This window comes from Phodopus roborovskii, unplaced genomic scaffold, assembly GCF_943737965.1.
Source record: "Phodopus roborovskii unplaced genomic scaffold, PHOROB, whole genome shotgun sequence".
Classification (NCBI taxonomy): Eukaryota; Metazoa; Chordata; class Mammalia; order Rodentia; family Cricetidae; genus Phodopus; species Phodopus roborovskii.
The window spans coordinates 24,076,472-24,101,437 of NW_026126433.1; the positions used below are offsets into that span (position 1 = coordinate 24,076,472).

Genomic DNA, 24,966 nt, shown 5'->3' on the forward strand with positions numbered 1-24,966 from the left:
CCTGAAGTGCTAACTGATGGTTGGAACTGAGTTCGCTGAAATTGGATTTGTTCAAGAGATAGACGGTTCTGGGACCCAGACCTTCATTAGTGCTGTGCATTAGTATGGGAGAGAGAAAAGGTCACCCAAAGTAGGATTTCAGTCATGTTCTTCTATGCTTTCCTTTTGGTACACTCTTGCTGTCATTTCAGAAATCATTTTTCAGGAATTGGGGTGTGGCTGAGTGGTACAGCACCTGCCTTGCATGTGTGGGGCTCTGGGCCCAATACTAAGTATGGCAGTGATGGCTTGTGCCAGCCTATATGGTACAGAACACATGTGAGTACTGTTTTAATCCCATAATGTGCTGTTCCCAAAGCAGGAGCCAGGCTTCTGTTAATCACAGGACACTCAGGAGGCTGAGTCAGCAAATCCCTCCCCTTTAGAGATTAAACTCTTGTTCTACTGGAAAACAAATGGCCACAGTGGCAGAATGTGCTTAAATGAGCTTGGCTCAAGTGGCACAAAAATGCCAGCTGGAGAAAGGAAGTCTTCCAAGATCGATGAAGAGGTACTGTTCTTCCAGCTATTTCTTCTATGCAAGACAGAGTAGGAGAGAAAGATGCCCTCTACTCACACATTCTGCCCTCTTCCAACTGATGATTATCCAGAAGAACTTTAGGCTGTAGTCAACTCATATTACAAAGGAGGAAGGGGACTCCTCATCCTTAGAATACATAAACTCTAGATGTACTTGGACTAAGTCTAATGCCAAAGCAGTAACTGTATTATAGGAAAGTATACATCTTCACATTGTGGTTTAAATGTGAAATCTCTTTCATGGGTTCATGTGTTTGAACACTTAAATCCTTAACTGGTGGTGCTGTTCTGGAAGGCTGTGGAACATTCAGGAGGTGGAATATAGCTGAAGGAAGTAGGTCGCTGGAGGGTAGGTTTGGGAGTCTGCTCCACTTCCTGTCTGATCTCTGCTTCCTATTGCATCAAGTGTGCAATAGGGACACTCCTGTTACCTTGGAACTGGACAGTATCTTCCTCTCCATGATGGACATTATCCCACCAACTGTGAGTCAGAATGAACTCTCCCTCGTGTTGCCTCTTCTTGGGTATTTGGTTATATCTAGATAGGTGACTAACGTTCTTATGTAAATAAGATGCCAAGCATGCCTTCCTTTACTTTGTTGTTGGAATTTTTCAGACTCTATGGGTCACAATAAAGGTAAACATGGTACTACAAGTTAAACAAATGCAGTCCACATGGACTTCTGCATTGCTAATTATGACAGCATCTTTTGGGGATATGTTTATCTGATTAGAACAAACTTTGTGTTTGTACCTACAGCCCTCATTCACATGTCCTTTATTCCTTACAAAATATGTATTAATAATTAGAGTGATTTGATGGCTGTGGTCTTGAGCACTTAGCCTTCCTGTTGACCTAAATCACCCAGCAGAACCACAGATACTCTCTGGTTCATGTTTCCAGCTGTTCCTCCTTTGTAGAACTGGAGTTCTCTTGCCAGGGGCACTTTCTTACTTTATCAGCTGGATGTCATGTCACAGCTCCTAAGATTCTCATGTGTTTCTAGTACACTGTGTTTCATCAAAGATATTTCCTAATTTCAAGTCTTGTTGGCAATCAAATGCCCTGATATTTTTGGGAAATTTACTGTACTGGGGATATGTTTGAAAACTCACCGAATGAAGAGGGTGTGTAGTCATGCACAAAACTAAATTTCACTTCAGCCTCCCTTATGAAACACTTTAGAGCATTTCACTTAAAAAACTCTCTTCCTTGACTGTGCTTGGGAATTGATGATTTAGATATAAATGCGTGCTTTTGCTTTTTAAGTTGTATTTTTGTCTTTGTTTATGTGAATGAATACATGTCTGTGTGTATGTGCACATGAGTGCAGTTCCCTGAGGCAGCCAGAAGAGGGTGCAGGGTTCTTTGGAGCTGTAGTTAGTTAAAGCAGGTTATGAGCTGCCTGACACTGTTGCTGGAGCCAAGCTCAGGGTCCTCTTCAAGAGTAGTAAACTCTCTTCACCAACCATTAGGCCATTTCTCCAGCACCACAGAGAGGTGTTTTAAATCATCCTTCAGTGCTAAGGATGAGACAGAAACCAAAAGCTTGTGTTGTGTATCATGTGAGAGAAAAGGATCTTCTCATTTATACAAAGATATCTTGGAAGAATGACTAAAAATGAATATAACACATGTAAACCTAGGAAGTGTACACCCTAAACGAGCAAAGTAAACAAAATTAGTATGAAGTGATTTAACAGCTCTTGGGGAAGGATGTCCTCAGAATGCTAAGTGTTAATTAAAGCAGACCAGACAATGTTTTATTAAACAGTAAGGAGGACTTCCAAAATATACATGAAATGTTCTTTGTCAAGACACTACCAGAGGTGAAGGGTTAGATACTTACAAGTCTATATTATTTATGTGCAAAATTATGAACTTCCATAGCATGAGACTTAACTGATTGTCATGTTTCCTTCTGGCTGATTTCTAGCCCTCCCTACATGTACTCTATCTACCCAAGACAATGAGAAAATGTCATGATCCTACTTAAGATTCTGAAGTAATCAAAACTAGAAACTTGTTATTTTACCCCTTTTGAATAAATGAATTTCAACCAAAATTTAAATAATAAAAATCCCCCTTGAACACAGAATTAATTCTTTCTCGATTGTCCCTAAGCAACACAACTCCATTAACAAAAGTATAATAACAATATCCCATAATGGCATGTTCTTTGCCAGGAACTGTGCTAATATTATGTAATTTGCACACACAAGTTTTCACTAAAGTGAGTTCCATGATTGTGCCCATTTTGCAAATTGGTTAGCTAAACTCCTGTGTGCTGCTAGGTTATAACACAACTATCATAGTTTTCTGAAATATCTATGAATTTTTGCATATGCACAGATATTTGTGGGAAGATACAGAGCTTTGCTGTTTTGGGTTCGTTAAAAAAAATCTTAAGTGGCATCACAGTACCTATATCAATGCTGAAATTTCCATGGTTTTCCCCGTAACAGTTCCAAATCATTTTTTTTTAATTGTTGCTTAGTGAGATGTAACAACTATTCTCCTCCTGACAGTAAGATAACTCTTTCTTCATTTTTTTTCTTTTTCCAACATAAACCACACTATTGGTGAATGTCTTAAGTTAGCTTTCTCATGCAGCTAGACAGCTGCCTATTGGACGCAAGCTGTGGAAGTGTTGGGTCATGAATATTCATGTTTCAAGGTTCACAGACACCAATCACTACATTGTCCTCTAAGAGAGGTGTTTACTATTGGTATGTGAATACAACCATGCCAAAGTCTGATATTATCAAACTTCAGGGTTTTGCCAATCTAATGGGTGAAAAAAATGGGATCACATTTTAATTGGTATTTCCCTAATTATAGTAAGTTATATTAGGTGATAACACCCCAACTGGTAATTAAAGTCATTGAATCAAAGTAGGGGCATGTAAAATGTATATGCCCACTAAACCTGTTATTTTATTTTCAGATGTGCATTTCTTTTCTCATCTTTTGTCACAAGAACATGGCTTTTCCTCCTTCACTGACCGTGTCCTCAAAGCATAGCTGTGATTGCTGTTTGGTTTCTTAAGTGAAGTGAGAAAGTAAAGACCTTGTAAGAGGCTGGATGCAGAATTCAATTAAACAGCAAGCTTTTAATAACCTGCCTTCATCAAGACTTTTCAAAGCCTTCCATTTAAATCTCACTGTAACAGCTCTCTCCATGCTGGTGTTTTACTGGCTTGCATATTATTTAACTAAATTACATAATTACAATGACATTCAACTAGCACAAACTGGTTGAGAACCAGCACACCTCTGGCTCTCGGAAACACAAAATCAAATGAACGAAAGCACAAGTGATTTTAGAGATCAGCCCACCAGAAACTCAGGCAAGCGTACCTTGTGGGAGGGGGGCAATTCCCTTCAGGGACACAAAGGAGACTGGTGTCTGACAGAATGTACACAGGCCAAATGATGGAGAATAGCTTTTTGTATGATGACCATATATGGTTTACTGTGAACCACTTGGTCTGTCCATTTATCTATTTTTTTCTAACATTTCGCCCCTTTCTTATTTAGAAGTATAATTAGAGGTATAATTTATGTCTCTCAGGTATGAGCACTTTCACTATGTATTAGCACAAATGTTTTCTCCCAGGTTCTTATCTATTACCTATGTCTTATCCTTACCTACGATGTATGTCTTGCAATTACTCTTAGACTTAGACTTAGATATTAGACTTAGATATTAGAAAAGAAAATTCTGTCTTCACAGCTTTTGTTATCTTTGTTTTCATTAAGAAATGTTCTCTTTGCAAAGGCCTTAAATAAGTGAAACGCGAAGTGGATGTAAAGCAATGATAGAAATCAGAATACATTTCTGTGTGAATTTAGAGGACATCAATGATACTCATCAACCATGGAAACTGTGACTGAAAGGCTCAAGACTGTAGAACAGCTACTGGGTAGCATATACTGCGTAGACTAGACACTGGCTTGTAAACTAACACATACTAACAGATACCTGAAAATCACTTTTCACTTGGAAAGCAGCCTGCTCCTCATTTCAGCATCCAAGACATCCATCTCTTCCCCACCCCCATGCAAATGTTGCACACTGGGAAACTGCGGCTGGCAGTGTGGACCCTGAGCATCTGGCCAAATAAAGGAGTGGGGGTTGGCCTATATGTCACACCAATCAGCCAGCATGACCAGAAGTCTCTTTCTTCAAGTGTCTGTTTGGTCTGCATAGGTCACTAGTGCCAATTCTCATCACAGAGGTGACTAGGAATGTATCAGAAGAGCCAACAGATTGTAAAGATGATGGGGGCGGGGGAGGGGGTCTTGTGCTGACCTCAGCAGGATGAACAGTGAGATCAACTCAGTCTCCAGCTTCCTCAGGATCCCAAAGAAAAGCACACCAAGCAGAGGTACAGGAGGGGAAGCCAAGGCCAGGCTGTTCTAGGCAGGTGTCCTTCCACTGACCGGTCCTTTACTTTCACTACTTAAGATGTAACATACTCACTTCCTGACATTTTACTATTTAGGGCTGTTATGTAGAAGAGAATGAAACAATCAAATGAACAAAACAACACCTCTAATATCCACTAGAGTCTGATGGAAAATGACAGCCATGAGTAGTGGTTGATATTGTGTCACTCCCTGCGCTGCAGGAGGAGTCACAAAAGTAAGAACAAAACGTGTATTAGAAAAAATGTCAGTGAAGCAAAACTACTTAATGCTACACAAAATTCTAAAAATTACATTTGTTCAAGCCTATAAGAAAATAATATAAATATAAAATATATGGAAGATACGAACAAAACCCATTTGGTACAGTGCAACTGAATAGACATACATTTTTTTGCCATTTTAACCTCTTAAAAATCAATTAAGACGCCAACTGCCTAAATATTTCACAGAGGTGGATTGCTGGGGAAGAAGTTCTCTAACTTCATGTTATTACAATTCTCACGTTAACTCCAATGTGCGATACCTTTAAAACCACGGACGTGAAGAACAGGCTCTTTGGACGGAGACCCATTTTAGAAGTATGAGGTTTTTCTCTGAAAACCTCCTCATTACAAGTTTCAAATAATGAAATGCTACTATTCATCCTGACCTGAATGTGTGTTAGGAGGTGGAGGGGTCTACCTCCAGTACATCTCAATCTTACATCAGGCTTTTTTTTTTAACTCCCTTCAACTTGACTTTTAAAAACATTAATAATTTTGCTGTGTTTTCCCTGGAGCATTTCTTATCAGGATTAAAAAGGGACCTATTCTGAGACAAACAGGATACAGGGTAATGGTGCAGCTTCCAGGCAAGCTAAGAATAGCTACAGCATTTTCAAGCAATCTTGTTCCAGGGTGTGAGCCTCGGCTCGATGTGCAATGCAGGTTTTCTTCCAATAGATAGTCACCACAAGTCATAGTCAACAGAGCACCTCAGTTCTTACCAGGTTTTCTTGGTTCCTGGCTGCTATTTTCTGTTCCTCTTCTGCCCCATTTTTCATGTATTTGACCTCTTCCACAGGTTTGATTCTATACTCATCTGAAAGACCAAAAAAAAAAAAAAAAAGGAATTTACTACAATGGCAGAGAAGTGTCAGCAAAGCCAAAGTCATACATTAGACCCTTTCCCCTGCAGCCTTTTCAAGTGAGTCATCCGAGACAATCTGGAAGAAGCAGGCATGGGCATCTCATAGGTGCTTTTCCTGTCCGCATCAGAGACTGTGCAGTGAGCAGGCTCCCTGACAATGAAAGCCTCTGTAATCCAGACACATCAGGAACATCACACATCAGCCTTAATGTCTTCGCTTTCCACTCTGTCCACAGTGCCTATAGCAGCAATTTCAGCTCTATGTTCGCACCTTAGTTTTTTCACCCCGTTGAAAAATATGGTACTGTTTACGACTAACGTCGTATTGATAAATAAGACCATCTGGAAGCTTTTTTTTCCTTTTTTAGGGTGTTTACATTAAATTCAAACAGTCACTGCGTATCTACACTTTAATCTCTATGAAGTTACATGCACAAAGGTAAAATATCAGCTAGCTCTAAATGGGCTTGTAGGGCCCCAAGGCTGGATGGTACAGACTTGTCAATGTCCAGAGAAGAAAACATGGATCTCAATGTCAATATACAGCATGGAACAAAAATCAGGAAAGGCTGAGGCCAAAGTCCTCCTCTAGGACAGAGATTTGGTGATGATAGGAATGACATTTTCACCAGACACCTGTCAACAGGAAATGACTTGGGTACATTAAGTTCAAAAACAGGTGTGTTTTTTGACTCATCTTTGGTCCAACTTGTGGAGGGAGGAAAAACTCAGAAATTAGGAATTAGAAAATTTCATCAGCAAACTGCTTCAAAAATGGTCTGGTCTCACCTCTAAGAACTAGCTGTCTACCACTAAGAAAGCTTGTATTTCAAACTCAAGCTGTAACATATTTTCCTATGGCCTATGATTGACTACAATGAGTATACTCCCTAAAAATGACTTGTTCTAGTATTTCTAGTACAACTCTCTAATGTAGTTGTAGTTTCCCCAGCCTACCTCTTAACACAATATTTATGAAAACTATAGTAACACCCAAGAAATTGTGCTTGTCAAATGTTTCTCCCCTCCTTATGAAGCTAATGCATTTGTATATATGTGTATAATAAGACCCAGTGTTTCTGACTAGGCCATTCTGACTAGGTCATTTGTGGTTTTTTTCTTTTTTCTCTTTTTCCCCATTTGACAATTCCAGGTAGATATTGATTCTATGAATTTTCCTTTATTTCTATGTTGTGTAATATTCCTTTACAATATGTGAAGATGAACGTCTCATTGTGGTTGGTTTAATAAAAAGCTAACTGGCCAAGAGCTAGGTGGAAGGTATAGGTGGGACTTCTGGACAGAGAGAACTCTGCCAGCCAGATGTGGAATAACCAGGATGGACATAATGGAGATGAGGTTAACAAGCACGTGGAAGAATGTAGATATAAAAGTAAGGGTTAATGTAAGTTATAAGAGCTAGTAAGAAACAAGCTTAAAGATGGCCGAGCTTTTACAATTAATAGTAAGCCTCCATGTTGTTTTTTTGTGAGCAGACAGCCCAAAGAACAATCTGTTGACATTTCTATTGTATTTCTGTGCATGAGTGTGGTGTTCATGTTTGTTTTGGATTAATGGGCATACATGTGGAAGCCAGAGGCCAAGGGCCTGTATCACTTTTTTTTTTTTTTTTTTAAAGATTAGGTCTCTTGCAGACACTAGGCTTGATAATCCTGTTAGACTGCCTGACCAGCAAGCCCCAGGGATACCCTCCTGTCTCTCTTTGCTTCCTAGAAGTAGGGTTACAGGGGGCACCATCTCACCTGGCTTTTTACAGCAGTGCTGAGGATTTGAACTCATGTCCCAATGCTTGCGTGGCAAGCATTTTACCAACTGAGCCATCTCCCCAGCCTCATTTCTATTTCTAAAGAAATGTGAGAGACTGTGTACGATTACAGAAAGGAGCCCTTCAGGAATCCCGACTCTAAAATGATCAGGTTAATAGATAGATTTGAATATACAAATACAAAGTGAAAGTAACTTCATACCCTGTTATGATGGCTCGTGTGCACAATCCCAGCACACAGGAGACTGAGATGGGAAGGTCTTGAGTTTGAGGCCAGTCTAAGTTACACAGCAAACACTATCTCAAAATAAAAAAGCAAACAAGAGAATCTCACGCTCTGATTTGCTATTCAGATGAAAAAAAGGAAGTTAATAATACCAACACATTTAATTAAGGATTATTTACTCATAAGTTGCAAAAGCATTGCTAATTAAAAAAGAACAACTGTAATTATGTCCCTGATATGATCACACAGAGATCAAAATACAGGTAAAAACATAAAAATTTAAAAATGTGCATCCCAACTTTAGTTTGAGGAATTAACAGTTATAAATCAGAGCACAATGACATAATTGCTATGGTTTAACTGAACAAATGTGCACTTAGCTAAGCCTTCAATTATTAAATATAACGTAACACAATCTGGTAGATTCTCTAATGCCCTACCATTATTATAGAACATGAACAGAGACTTAAAGACAGAGCAGACAGCCCTCTACACACTATAGCACAGGTGTCCCTAAGAAAGGGACACCTTCCTTCCCCTGCTCACTTTTCTTTCCCATCTGGCCCACCAAAGAACAGTGTAATCACACCTTGAGCAGCTCGGTAAAGTAAACATTCACTATTTCCTCAGCCCTCCAGGGATCACAACTGAGATGAAAGTAATAGACAAACTATTAATACTTTTCTCCAATGAAATGGAAAATCTGGTGGCATGACTTTCAAAATAGCACTACTTCAAACACAGGATTTGTTTTTTCTTTTCTTTTCAGGAAGACAGAATTCCAACCAATCCGGACAGCAGATGGGATTGACGGTGTCATTAATATCCTGGCAGGCTGTCCAGAGCACTGTCAGGACAAGGCAAAGTGACTGAATACAAAGAATGAGAAAACAACCACCTAGGACTACAAGCTTGGCCTATCATCACTACTCACAAAACACTTGGTGCAAAATCCATCCTTGCATAAGGCAGTAAGACCCTCCAAGAAGCCACAATTTCTTAAAAACAATACCTAATAAAATCAAACAAAAAGGTTCAACAACTTTCTGAAGGTTGGTGCCTAAAACAAGATGTCCACCAGGAGACAGACAACCCAGCAATGAAGATGTCATGCATTTCCATAGAGATGTGGCCAGCAGATGTCTTCAGGCCTCAGGGTGGGTGGGTGAACCTAGCATTTTGGGTTATAGCACGAGATGGTCATTACTGAAACCTGGATTTCCTTTTGTCAGAGGCACAGGGGAAGTAATTGGTGACCTCAGCCTTTTATCAGAGTCCACACTGGGGGACAGCCACAGCTACAAGTTACAGCCCTGACAGCTACTTGGTGAAGAACAGAAGCAGGCCCATCTTCCTCCTCACACCTGATCCATCTTCCTTTCTTCCTGTTGGTCTTGTCAGGTGGCTTATTAAAATGCAAGTCAGGAACGCCAAGTGTTCCTCTGAAAACAGTTTCAGCTTCCAGTCAAAATAGATCCGTGATGGGATTTTTAGCCTCTTATTCAAGGTTGAACAGCAGTGGGGGAGGGGATTGTTGGGTAGCAGTCGTTAATGAAAAAGAGGGTATCAAAGTAGGTTCAGATTTTCACTTGGAAAACGGTGATAAAGGTCCTTCTTAATTGGAGTATCCCTCCCAGAGAGCTTCAGATTTCCTCCTCAGTCTATTAAGCTTGTGAAAATTCTTTTAGTAATTCTAGAACTGGAAAAGCACCTATCTTCTGGTTGATTAAAGTAAAGGTGTTAATTTTTTTAGAGATGTTTATTTTTATTTTATATGTATGTGTATTCTGTGAATCACAGAGATCCCCTGGGACTGGAGTTACAGAGAGCTGCTAGCCACCATGTGAGTGTTGGGAATGGAACTTGGGTTCTCTGATGTCTCCAGCCCAAAACCCTGGGTCTTAAAATTATTATTATTATGATTAAGAGACCTGTAGCAGGCCCACCTGTAAAACCTGGGAGACAGCAGTGAGTGTCTGAGGGACAGCAACTTAGAAGGGCTAATCCACAGTGGAAGATGCGGGGCCGAGTCACAAGCTAAAGACCCTTGGTTAGCAGGTGGCTCACAGCTGCCTCTAATTCTAGTTCCAGAGGGATTGGATGACTTTCTTGGGTCTCTGTGGGCACTCGCACACATGGGATGGATGGATGGATATCTATATCTATATATATTATGCACATACACACATATACATATACATAAAAATAAATAAACCACAAGACTTGATACTTATTGAACTAATGACTGATTGAACTAATGGCTGTCAACCATTAGGGAGTATAATTGGAGAGCACACAGGTGTGCAGCATGAGAGTCAAGCTACTAACCTTTTCTAACAAGAACTGTAAGGAAACAACAGTAACACACATACACACACACACACACACACACACACACACACACACACACACACACACACACTGGTCTGCACTTAAAAGCACAGAAAATACAGAAGAGCTGGTTTTCTTTCCAGCTCCTTCCCTGGAAGCCCCTTTAACTTAACAGAGCCGAGCTAGGCCAGGAAGAGCTCAGAAACCCTCAGCGTAGGTCTTGGGAGGAAACAGCCTTGTGATGTTGGAGGAGACATGAAGCATTTCCTCTCCTGTTCCTGGACAGAAGGCTGGAGCTGAGTCAATAGTATAAGAAGGCAAAAAGCATGTTTGATGTCAAACAGCCTCTCCTTCAAACGCCTTCCTTCGCTCTGCCACTCTGCAAGCCTCCGGCATGCTGCTTCCTACCCTTGCCCTGCCGCTGCGGCATTCCACTAAGGTACGTCTCCAAAGAGATTTCTCAAACTTTCTTTCCTGCACAGTCAAAAGGTTATTTCCGTCAAAGAAGGATCTATAATTGGTGCATTCAAAAGTATGCAGCCCAAAGGGAGAAATGAGGCTCAACGTGTGCAAAGAATGGAGTGGAGGAAGTCAACAGTATACCAGTCCTACCTGGCCTTTACCTTCTGGGGGCTCTACTGAACCTCTTGAACCCTGGGCCACTGCTTTTTAATAAAACTTGGAATTTCTTTTTATCAGATACACCATGCTGTCTCCCTTCCTTCTTTGCTTTCTCCTTTCCATCTCCCATTTCCTCTCTCTTTCCCTTTGCACATACCTTATAAACGGTGGATCTATGGACCCAGATATTTTAACATCTATATATAACTCTTACACCATGTTTTTAAACTTATCTCTCTTATCATCCTATTCTCTACAATTTAGCATTGTTGGACTGACAGAAGTTTAACTACAAAGGTATTAAAATGTACAAATGGTGAAGCTTTTGAACATGTCAGCACATCTAACTTCACTTTTAATCATTCTTCATCTGGAAAACTATCAATATATACTACATTGTGGGTTCTGTGACACACTATGCAGGGGACATGGGGGAAGTGGATGTAGAAGGTGCCCTGGGAAAATAGCTGTTGGTGAGGGAGGAAACTCTTGCTTACAGAACCTGACTCCTGCTTGGGCATATCCCTCGGCATCTCGCTACCAAGGTTCACCAGATCAACCCTCAATTTGGAACAACATTCCACATGAAGTAGAGTCTATTGGAGGACTCCACAACTGCCCTAAGTCCTGAGTCAGCTCCTAACCATGAGTTCTGCAACTGCACTTGTACAACATGACCTCATCAGCCCTAAAGTGATGGTTACTATAGAATAATTTCTAGGATAATTATACATGGCCTGTTCCTAAGAAAATCACTAACACAAGGCTTCTGCATATCCACAGAAAGATTCTGGTTTTTTTTCTCAGAGTTTATATCAAATGATCTTGATAAATAAAACTACTTTCAAATGAAGCCACTTAAGTTTTAATGCTTTAAAGATCTCAGCTGTTCAAAATTAATAAGAATAATTGTTTTTGGACAAACTTTGTGCAGATTGGACATGGAGGTCTGCTAGAGAAAGTACAGAGATTGTTCATGTTTACATCCATCCCTGTTAAGATAACCACATAATCTAAGGATGTGAATGTCACTAAGATACAAATCCCCGTGCCCTTTGTGTGTTTATCCAATAATGAAACCTAAGGCTTGCTTATATTTAAACAAAAGATAAGCAAAAAATCAGAGTAAAATTCCTTGTAGTGGCAATGATGGTCCTATTTCACAGGGCATTGGCTGGGTTGTTGTATGGCAGAGTTTCAGATTCGGTCTGCAACAGAATTAACATAATATATATATATATATATATATATATATATTCTATAAAATCTAAAATAAATACAAACACAGATATTCTTTTTAAGGCAAACTATAGAGCAGTGACAGACGAATATGAAAAGACACTGCTACCATGTTACACATGTCCATCTCTATAAATAAGACTGGTAACCCCACCACTATCTGGAGTGCCAGAAACACATGTTTTTCTACTCCACTCCAGTTGTTCCATCTGCAGTTGCTTCCTCTGCCAACCATACTCACGAATTTACAGGACCCTGATTTGGAGAGAGCATGAGCATCCAATGTGAACCAATGCTGTCCGAAGTTGATGACCCTACCGATCGTGTAGGATGCCATGATTGCAGTGAAATGGAATGTGGCAAAAGTGTCAATAGTCCCCTCAATAAAAACTACCAACCTTTATGTCTGACTGCACAGCTTTGTCACTGAGAGGTAGAACATTTGAAATGTCACTAGTACATCATAAACCATTCACTTCTATCAACTCTAAAACTAAGGGCAGCATCTGAGACACCCCCTCCCCAACTTGTTCTAACAAGCCTACCCAAGGTCCCCATCAATGAATTTGTCAAACCTGATTAATGGCTTTGTGTTGTTCTGTGCTTATGAAAGTTCAAGCCACCCCTGCTCTAGTGAACATATCACTCAGGGTAACTTGATCCTTGCTCCACAGTCATGGTCACTCCTCTGCTTCAGGACAGTCTCTTAACTCTTTCTGGATCAGGCACTGTATTTTGAGTCAACACCTTAACTAGTATAGCTGCCTTTTGTTTGGCGAAGGTGTGTGTGTGTGTGTGTGTGTGTGTGTGTGTGTGTGTGTGTGTGTGCCTGAGTATCTGTATGTGCACATCTGTGAAGAACCTCAATCTAATGACTATGTCCGTCTGACTCAATTCTTATCACCGGGTCCTGACTTAAGTAAATCTCTGATAGAGGAAAGATCCTCAGATAATCATGGCAGAGTGCAGAGAAATGTTTGTCTCATTTGTCTAGGTGTTAAGCACCCAACATCATGGCACTCTAGCAGAGGGCTGGCTTGCCTAGGTCAGATGGGCTAGTGAGATCTGTGGTACAGACTGAGCAGGGTAAGGAGGTTAACTGCGGGAACCAGGCCAGTCTGTATGACACCTGAGTTTCAGTGCTAAAGAGAAGAAAGCTGACAGATACAAGGAAAAGCAGGAAACCCTAAATAGGCTGGTCTAGAGGGAAAGTTGCAGGTACTCAAGAAAAGATAGAGTTTTGAGGTAATTCAAAAGAAGAAAGATGGGAACAGCCAATTCATGGAGGAATAATTTTCAATGTGTGGTTCAAAAATGAGATGGCTTTTCAAGTCTTAGGGGTCATCCAGTAAAAATTTATATAGCCTTCCAATGATGATGCGTGTTCCTTTGATATGTCTCTGGACTGATGCTGGCTTCCAGGAGCCTAGCTTTACCTGGGTTATAGAACTATTAAAGATTTCAGCAGCAGCGAAGTCATTATTAGAAAGAATGGGAAGAAAATGGATAGAGTCATTTTCAGCTGAAATAATTCCCTGATACAAGCAGTGTGGATGGACTTTTAAAATGGGAAAACATATCTGAACTATACTTCATGGTAACTTATTATACTTAATTTCTAAATAATATTCCCTGCTTGCCATCATCCATAATGCTTGGAAATGAGTGTGCAAAATGCTGGCTCTGCTCTCCTTCCTTTGGTAAGTCTGTACCTCTTCCCACAAGAGCTGCAACCTCATAAAACAGAAGATCATCTCTGGTTGTCCCCATTCTCCTTCAAGATGCTCTATAGGTGGCCTGGCTTTGGTTTACTGACCCCATTTTAATCAACTTAGTCTCCTGCTCCCTTCTCCATCCTTCCCACTTGGCTATCTGTGTCTACTACCTCATCTTCTCTTGACTGCTCCCATAGTCTGTAGAGGTCAAGCCAAACAGCATTGACCCCCCTTCACACAAATGTCACTGTGTCTACATACCCGGTACCTTGCCATAGGACACTCTTTCCTGCTGTAAGACTGTGGAGCACCGAACACTTTTTGCTGAGCACCCTAAAGACTCCTGATGCTGTTGGGGTAGGGATGGAGGGAGGGCAGGTGAGAGAGCACACTGGAGATCACCAAGCTTGCAGAGTGGGGGGAAGAGGTGGGGGGGAACTTCTGTTACTATACAAACCTCTACCACTCTCCCATTCTCATGGAGAGAGTCACAGATAAGGGTGCTATGGTGAAGTCTATGTTTAACCATTCTTCACAGAAACCCCAAACCCAGCCTTGGGTTCCCCATCTCCACTGACAACTCTAGTTCAGACCCCATAACCATTCACTAGAACAATGGAGTAGAGCTCCACCACTCATCTGTTCTCACTCTCCCACCAACACATACTTTCTTTGGGGACAGACACCCACTGCACTGCCCTGGCTGGCTTAGAACACACTATGTAGACTGGGCTGGCCTCCACTCACAGAGAGACACTGTGAGATAGATGATAGATCCTAAGGGCAGAGATTAAAAATGTACTATATAATGCCTCACTCTCACCTTCTACAGTCTATCCCATATATGACAGCCAGGATAGTACTTTTACAAAACTTCTTTATAATTTTTGATTAAAATACAATCAAAATATTTGCAAAATTTTGCAAAAATTGCAAATATTTACAGGATGTTTTCCCATATGTTCATTGTGCAAAATTCCCGGTTATTAGGCCATTTTAAACACTATTTACTTGTAAAAAATCCAAATATCCCTTCTTCTACTTATCTGAAACACAAACATTATTATTAAACTATAGTCACCCTACTGTGTATCAGAATATCAGATCTTCTTCTATCTGACCCATTCCTTCCCACCCTAAGTAATTCTTTAAGCTTAGAAACAAAGTCAGGCTTCATCCACTGGGAATCCTCTCCTTACCATTCCTATTTCATTTACAAAAGAGTCCTGCATCTTTGCATCTGCTACTGGGCCTGGCTGTCTCTGTTTGTCACCTGGGAACCAGAGACTCAAGCTTCCCTGCTGGAACCCACCAGGCAGTTCTCAGATGTCTGGCCTGGACCTCCTCTTAGACACGATGTCTCAAGGGCTCTTCTGGCTTGCTTCCTTCAGGTGTGTGCAAAGGCCAACTCCTTGACTTTTCCTGGCCAATGAATCTGAACAAGTCACCCTGTCACATGCTGATCTCTTCTTTCTCCCTGTGGCCTCATCCCTGTCTGACCACATTATACTTTCCAGCTATTGCCTGGCTCATCTCCAACGGTGCAGGCAAAACAGGCAGCCATTGTCTAATTACATCTTTTATCTGCTAGCAAAAGCCAGGCTTCCTTGTAATAATATTTGCACAGTTAGTATTTCTTCAATGGGTAATTGTGGTTTTTCAGAGTTCCATTAGAATGGAAAGCACACTGTTTTCTCTCTTAAACCTTGGCAATCTAACAGCTGCATCAGGGAAACTTGGTAAGGCACAAATAGGAAAGGTCTTCTCTCCAGATATGAACACTGTGAAGTAAAGACATTTCTTGAGTGAAGGGGGAGGGTAATCAGAACTAAAAGATCAATGGAAAAATACTGCCACACAGATGACATAATAAATGCAAAGGTGTTTTGGGTACATTAAAACTAACCTCTTATATTCATACATAGTTTGAGAATTTCTTCTGTGGTTGCATATCAAGATCAGCAGTGACATTTACATAGTAAAGCATGATAATACATGGCTGGAAGGGAATTCAAATGTAATTTAGTTCGTTTTGAATGTGGTTTTCAAAATGGAAATGCAACATGGTCTGGATAGAGATTTGTGACTGTGTGGCTTTGCTTGCAGCTTGAGGGAATTGTTCAGTCTGGTAGATGTGTTTTTTATATTGTGTTGATATATTACTTCTATTCTGCCCTTAATCTTTTACCTCCGATTCTTTTTTAACTTTTATATTTTACTATGTGTATATATGTATGTGCATCACCTGAATGCAGTGCCCAAGGAGGCCAGAAGAGGGCACTGGCTCTACTGGAACTGGAATCTCAGGCACTGAAAGCCACTTAACATGGGTGTTGGAAATGCAGATCCTATGCTAGGACAGCCATACTCATAACTACTGAGTTATCTCTCCAGCCCTGCTTTATTTCCTAATAATCATACACATAAGCTTGTGAAACATTTTAAATGAAAATTTAAACATTCATATACACTATAACTTCAAATATGGATCATGAATAAAAAGGAAGTGGACAGTAAAAATTATATTTGTCCCTTATAGTCTCTATCCCTCCACAGGGGCTGTTTCCTATTTATGGCCCTGCTAGTTAAATTTTTATTATGAAAAACCTTAAGAACTTACAAAGATAAATTCTATTCATGTTTAAATAGTAATTGCTAGTTATATGTTAGCAGAACATGTATATACATACTACTATTGTGACATTAATTATCCGGTGCACAGTTTCCATTTGGTTCATGGAGTTCAAGAGCCAGGCGGAGCCAGAGTCTCTATCCATCAACCTCTAAACACAGGTACCTTTGGCCTTCCTTGGGATCAAGTTGCCTAGAGTCCAGCAGCCAGAGCTGGCTCAGGAGGAGGTTACAATAAGAGGGTATGTCTTCAGAGCCCTGATGTCATTGTCATCTGAAGAGTCACAGTAGGTCAGCATGAGGAACAGAAGCCAGAATTATGTAGCTATTTATCCCTGAGCACTCAGCAGACTAGGGCCAAGAAAGCCTCACATACACTGTGCTCGATACATTGGTGTCTTATAAATCAAAATTCTCGTAAAGTAAGAGACAGGTGATCCAGGGCTTTGTTCTTCCATTGAATTGGAAGTTTCTAGAACAAAGACACTGTTTCTGGAAGTTTTCCTAACCCCTTTGCAGGCCTAGTAGCACAACTTCCTTGCTTTTCCCTTCTATAGCACCAGAAGTTCACTGACTGAGGTTTGGGAATCAAAAACAAGAGTGTTTCTGGCCAGATGCTGTAAGACATGACCTGTGTGAACCTTCAGAAATACCTTGCTTCTCTCTACCTTGGCTCCCTCACTTGAGTGTGCATAATGCTACCTGGTAAACCATTTGCTTCCTCTTCAAGCAGATCACAGTAAGTACTTGTAAAATAATGGTGACTACCTGAACTGGAGGACTGATCTCCAAACAGGGAAGTCTATGTCACATCATTGTACACTTCTTCCTACTTCCAAAGCAGGGACACCATAGTTTCCCGTCAGAGGCAGCTCATCTGCTCCACCGTAGTCCTTCTATGCTGATTATTTCTCACAGTTTTGGAAGCTGAGAAGTCCAGGACCAGTGTGCCAGCAGGTGTCTGGTGAGGCCTGCTTTCTCACGAATGGTTCCTTCTTAATGCATAAAATGCAGGCCAGCTGTCCTGGGACTCTTTGATATTGAGGACATTCATGAGGGCTGCCTCTCTGGACCTAACCACCTCCCCAAAGACTGCCTCTTACACTGTTAAACTGAGAGTTAGAATCTCATCATACTAAGTCAGATAGTGACATGGACATTCAGAGCACAGCATCAGGGCACTGGTGGTCATTTGGTCTACTTGCTACCCTTTAGGGCCTGCTTTCCATCCTCAGTTTCTCGATGGATTTTTTTACATCTTAATATTTTTTCTTGTTAAAAGAGTTTAAAGACACCCGAATCTGTTCCTTTGGTATCCACTACAAGCAAGTACACACTGCCTTCTCATTTCCATGGAACACTCTTAACCTTGTAACTAGCCAATCAACACCCCCTCACAGAGGATTATTAGCTAAGGAGCACTTAATTGGTTGGGGCAATTTTCCTCACAGTTTAGAACATTGTTATCAGAAACACAATTAACTTCGACACCAATTTATGATCACAAACTGCTCAACTGAAAATGGTTCACAGCTGAGGAACACTTAGGGGAAGGCAGATAGCTTAAACTAGATTTCTATACTACACTCTTGCTGTCTCACAGAGGCAGCTATCTCAAAGATACTTTGCATCCCACGGGAATAGACATACTACAGATATCACCACCATGTCCCAGTCTTCACCTTTGAAAAATGGTGAACATTCAGGGCTTACCTGCAGCAATGACAGTAACATCCATCTTAGGGCAGCAATGACCCCCTCCCCAAGGCTTGGTGCCTGCCCAGGCGCACACACATGTGAACAGGTATGCATGCATCCATACATGTCTACATGCATTTAGAGGTCAGAGGATGATGTTGGCTGTTTTTCTCAATCACTCTCCACCTATTGCCTGAGACAGGTCATGCCCTTGAATATGCAGTCCACTGGCTGGCCACTGAGCCCCAGGGATCCCCCTGTCTCTAGCTTTCCAGAACTATACCTGGTTTTCATGTGCATGCTGGTATTGAACTCAGGTGACATAATCACCTCAGCAGCTCCTTTGACAGTCTTGATGCACAGACTGCATGCATCATTTCCTTAAAGATGACAGCAAATCACAAAAATAAGTAAGTCCTGTCCAGTCCCACAAAGGACAAAGGCCATACTATCATACCATGACTCACCTGGTTATGTCGTGGTTTACATACATGTGAACCCATGTTCTGGAATTATTATTTCAGGGTCCATAATTATCTAATATGAGGTAATTAGCTTCCAGTCTTCTAGACGCTTTTTCTTACTTTTTCCAAATGTTCAGCCAATTTCCAGATCTGTAACATGATTCTCATACTGTCGGTGGAAGCTTTTTAGTGTTTTGGGGGGAAGTGAGTGTGGAGTCCCCAGATATTTAAGGCTCCTTTGCTAATGTGAGATTTTCTAGCTAATTTCTTGCTTATCTGTTCAGCTCCCAAGCCTCCTCTAGTCATACCTTGTACGCCCTGTCTCTGAGCCTTCTACCCTCACTGTCGCCATGCCTCGGCCCCACCAGGTCTTTTGTTTGTTCATCTTTTAAGCAAAGACTTTAATCATCCTTTGTGTGTGTCTTCTCCTGTTCTGTGAGGAGACACCCTTCTGCAGTATCGCCACAGGATACTGACACTTTACGCTAAGATATCCATCTGTCACCCATTTATTAGTGTCTTAAAGGCAGAGATTAGGTTTGCCCATCTGTATGAGCCATGATGCCTAGCATGGTGTCCAAGGCACGCAAAACAGTCAGGAAATGTTTTCAGACTGACAAGGAGAGCCAAGGTTTGAATGAACCAAGCACCAGGGATCAGACCTCATCTGTTTACCTAAGCAAACATGTCATCCATCTCACAAATCCCTATGTTGCAAAGCTACTTCCTGTCATAGTGTGCTTTCCTCAGGGAGCAAAACCGCACAGGCCGGAAACTCAACTGAAGCCCTTTGGAGGTTAGAAACATTTAAATTATACTTATCAAAGTAAATGGTTACACTGAATTATAAACGTTAATTACAAATGCAAAGAAGAAATTTAATATCACCTGAAACGATTGCTAATGCTGGTGGAAGGTTCCTAAATGCCTTCTTCATGCATTGACACAGAATTCTACATATATCACAAATGAAACTAACAGCCAGGTATGGCACCATATGCTTCTAATCCCAGCAGAGACAGGTGTTTGCCATAAATATGAGACCAGCCTAGGTAAATAAATGGGCTGCAGGCCAGCCTGGGCTACACTGTGAGGCTTCGGAACTAAAACAAACATCCAGCAAGATGTCCCAGTTGGTGAAGGTGCCTTCTGCCCAGCCTGACCACCTGGTTCAATCTCAGAGTCTATGCAGGGAAAGGGAAGAACTGACTCCCACAAGCTGCCCTCTGACCTCCACATGTGGGCTGTGGCACACACGTCAATACATCAATAAGCAGACAAGCAAACAGACAACCAAGTAAATATAACTGAAAACCAACACTTGCGATACCATTATGAGTAAGACACACAGTGTCAAATCTACTGCACTGCTCACATTGGAACATCCTGCAGGGTTTGCCCCATCTACAGAGGTTCTACTGCACACATGCTCGGCATCGAGGAAGACCTTGGAGTATGCAGGTGTGTACCACATCTGCTTGTCTAGTTACCTCCTGACAAAACACTGCAGAGGCAAAGGGCATACTTATTTAAATCCCATATGCATATTGCTATTCTGTGCTCCAGGAAAACTGTTCTGCTTTGGCATTACTCATCAGAACAGGAGACAGATGTCTATTCCTGCCTAGTTTGAGGGCTAAAACTGCTTTGTTTTGCTTTCTTTTTGTGTGTATTGTAGGAATGGGGTGGGGTGAAGTTAGAAGTCACTTATGACTGAGCAGTTGAATATTTTTCTGCCTGCTCTTATTAAATTTTAGTCGATTTTTCTTCTTCAAATTGCTTGGCCACAAATTCAGTCCAGTTTTTAATTAGCAAGTTCTTTTTTTTCCCCCAAGTCCTTTTTAAAATATTTCTCACATTTACCTTATTTGTTTAGCAAATATTATTCATGGTTTGGCAGTTGTCTTTTGACTTCACTTAGAGTGGTTTGTTTAGTTAATGCCTCACAGAGGCTTTGGTTTTTTTATGCAGCCAAATTTATCCACTTGGTTTTTATGAGCTCAGATTTCATACCATTATGTGGAAGACATTTTGCAACCCAAGATTATAAAAACACTTGCTAGTAAGTGTATAGGCCAGGCTGGTTGGTCAGTGAGTACCATTCTTCCTCCTCAGCACTGAGCTTAGAAAGCACATGCCATCACAGCTGGCACTTTGGAAGAAACTACATTTTAAATTTTATTTCTAATCTTAGTTTCATGCATGCATAGTGTGGACTTTATTCAGTCACCCTCCGTTATTCACATTTCTTTCCTTTCTCCAAAACAGTTCTCAAGAAGGCCCACCGCTTACTTTCACGTCCTTCGTGTGTGTGATCACTGTGTTTAATTAGGTTTCCCATGCGAGTATAAGTGGGCGGTGGTTATTGGAGCATGGGCAACTTACTAGTAGTTCCATCTCTACGGAAGTGTCAATAGGCTCTCAGGGAGTGGTGGGAGTCCATAGCCCCCCCCCCACACCTCCATGATGAAATGTTGGCTAACCCAATCCTGTGTGAGTAGTCACAGCTATGTGAGGTCATGAATGTAACCCCATGTCTTACCCAGAAGTCTTTTGGGAACACACCTTATCTCCCAACAATTCTATCCTTTTCACCCACTCTCCTGTGATGTTCTCTGAGCATTGGAGGGGTGATACATATGTTACTTTTTACGTGTGTCCTAGGGATGGAAGCTTCTTCATGTCTGTATGATAAATGCCTTATTGACTGAGCTATTTCTTCAGTTCCTGGTTTCTTATCTTACATTTATTTTTTAGAGTCATCTGAAGGGCCAGTAAGATGACTCAGGGGGAAACAGCACCTGCAGCCAAGCCTGACTACCTGAGTTCTACTGCTGGAACCTACATGGTGGCATGGGAGGTGAGAGAGAACCAACTTCTCCCTTCCACAGATACACCGTAACACGTAACACATGTGGATGTACAAGCATCCACATACATACACCACACACACACACACACACACACACACACACACACACACACACACAACTGTATAGATTCATTTGGAAATTCGTAATATAAAGCGAGGTTCAATTTTAATAATAATAATAATAATATCTTTCAAAAATAAAACACAAACTGAATAATACCTATTTTGTACATCATTTTAAAGTTTCATGTAGTTCTAGTTACAGGTCTCTAATGATAGTCACAGACATACACCACCACTGTCTGCTTCCTCCTGGTCTCTCGATGGTGCTTCACAAAGAAATATTCTTTTGGAAACATCCTTGATCTACATGTACATGAAGAGTTAGAAAAGTATAGCTTATGAAACACACACACACACACACACACACACACACACGTCTGGTAATATGTACGAAGTCCTCTGAAGGCGCACACACACTCTGAAGGCTTGCTTCAGAGGTGGAGCATGTGGAAGGGGACTGGGTCATGAGGGTGTTAACCTAATCATCTATAGATTCATAATTTTTTTATTCATAATTTAATGAACTACTGAGAGGTGGTGGGAACTACCAGGTAGGACCTAGTCTGAGCAAGTAGGCTATTGGTCCTTTCTAATTTTCTCTTTGCTTCCTTGTCCATGTGGACAAGCAGCCTTCTTTGCCACATGTTTCTATTGCCATGATGCCTATCTGATCTCAGGCCCAATTAACTGGAGTCAGCCAGCACAGGTTGAAACTTTGAGCTTTGTCACGGAGATAAAAATTAACACAATAAATAAAGCACATATACTTGTTAAGCTATATGGTGGAAGATTTTTAAAACCACACTTTCATAGAAATATACCACAAAGTCATATCCTTTGTCTCAGACTCTGAAACACACACACACACACACACACACACACACACACACACACACACACACACCTCTTACACAGACAGAAGTTCTGACTAAGTCAAGACAGAAAGGGAACAGATCATAGTAACACAAATACTTAGAAATCTAAAATAAAAAGATAAGGACCATCAGGCTAATGGATCAGTTGCTCACGTTTGATGAATCTGACATCTGTAAGAAAATGATAATGATTCTCCCAAGTTTAACCATACAGGATCGATCAACAACTTTCAGAAGTCACAGCTGAATGCAAGAGGTATGTGTTTCTTCGGGCTGTCAACAGGATGACGAGACTAGAAGTTGGCATCTAGTCAGTGCTTATCACGTGTCACCAAGTAGTATTCAGATGCTTAACATACAACCATGTGTCTAAAGCCCACAATGCAATGGCACCCCCACACTACAAAGAGGAGGACCTAACTCACTAGCCCAACAAGTCTGTTTGTGAGGAGCTCGACCAGGCTTTGAAGCCAGTTTACAAGATTTCATGGCTGTGTGGTTATCATGACCATGTTTCAAGTCCACCGAAAGTACCTCTAATTATCACAGTAGAATCTCCAGACATCCTCATTTAACAGTCAAAGCTGAGTTAAAGCAACCGGCTTAGCAATTACTTCCCCAAAGTTCCTAAGCAAAGCCTGCTTTAGATCTAATGCCTTCCAACTCCAGAAGGAAGAATCCCCTCAGTCAAGCTACCCTGCTCATTATACACACAAATCCTCTTCTTTAGTTAAGTGTGGGTGTTAGTGTCAGCCTCCTCCTCTCTTACACAGAGGTGACAGTGGTAACAACACATGTGCACAAGCCTTATCAACTGTGATGCACTGTGCAGCACTGTGTTTCTGATGCAGTGTAATAATTCAGTGGCAAAAGCAGCAGCCATACTCAAGCCCTTGGTGTTGAATTCTACACAGAAACATCAGGGATTAAATGAGGCCCACCTGGCAGGTGGGCGATGCTGGGTGGAGACTGTCTGGAGACAGGCAGATGCCTAGGAAACATCCTTTTGTTACACCAGCCAGGTTTCCAGGAAGAAGTCACAGCTTCAAATTCTTTGATGTCACTTGGGAAGGAAACACTGAGAATTGCCAAGGGTAGAGACTCTCCCACTTCCACTCTTGTTGTTGAGTCACTGTCTTAGAACTTCCCCCAGCACCAAGTGAGCTTTGGCTGCAGCTCCAGTGTTCAGTGAGGCTCACCGGAGGATGCCAGCAGCACCAGCAGCCTCTCTACTGCCTAGCACAGGGCCCAGCTCACTTCACTTCAGCTAGAGGGATCCAAGCAGCTACAGAGATGCAAGAGTCCTGGAGGAGGCAACTGAGAAACTGAAGGAAGCTTCGGGGACCCCAGGGCTCTGCCAGTAACCTTGTGAGGGGTTCTGCGAGTCAGGGGCGTCTTCCTCTTATAGTCAGGCTGCCTGGAACGCTGAGTGTTGAATAATCCTATCTTTCACTATCTCCATACTCATCACCAAGAGAGCAGGCTCAGAGCAGGCTCATGGCACTGGTGGACAAATGAAGAAAAAAATTAGCACGTGCACGCATATGTGTGTGTGCGTGTGTGTCATGTGTGTATTAGCCAAGGAGGCAAGAGTGGAAAAGCCAAGTCAGTCAAGTGAAATTTACCCAGTGACAATTACTGCTTGAGAGCTAGTTCTGCACGGGCCCTGTCACAGCCATCCTCTGTTCTTATACACACTTCCATGTGATAGGTGCCATGATTATCTCCATACTACAGATGTGGCAAAGACAGGGCTAAGGCCCTTTTCAAAGGCAATGCAGGCAGGGGTGGAAATGGAATCAAACTGCCAGAATTCATCTCCCTCTATGACAGGAACCTTCCTATACATGGCAACCTGGGTCACCTCTCACAGTCAATGTATATCAAATGGGCTAGAAGACATAAAAAGGAGAAAGTCATTCCTCAACAATTTCTCTGCATTGGACGCGGAGCTCAGCATTGTGTGTGTGTGTGTGTGTGTGTGTGTGTGTGTTTGTAGTACACAAGCTTGTTGAATGACACTGAAAAAAGCGTATTGAATGACATAACATTCACCGATAGGTAATCTCTAACTCTCTGAGATGTCCCCATAAAGTGAACCAGTTCCTTTCCCATGAATCTATATGCAATTCATAATAAGATTCTACCCAGTTGTTTCATGGCACTCCATATGCTGATTATAAATTTTTACACAAATAATTGATCAAGACTCTTCCATGAGGAAGTGCAATTACAGACACAGTAGGTGATGAGAGAACCCAATAGCACAAAGCAATGACTGCAACACTGAGGCTTTTAAAGCT

General features: G+C 41.4%; 1 protein-coding gene across 1 annotated transcript in view; it reads right to left on the reverse strand.

Moving 5' to 3' along the window:
* Positions 1-24,966, reverse strand: part of CUNH1orf21 (chromosome unknown C1orf21 homolog) — a 102,522-nt gene that overhangs the window by 72,572 nt on the left and 4,984 nt on the right. Inside the window, exon 2 of the mRNA XM_051185966.1 lies at positions 6,000-6,094. Coding sequence (XP_051041923.1) covers positions 6,000-6,094 — 95 coding nt within the window. The remainder of the gene's footprint in view (positions 1-5,999; positions 6,095-24,966) is intronic.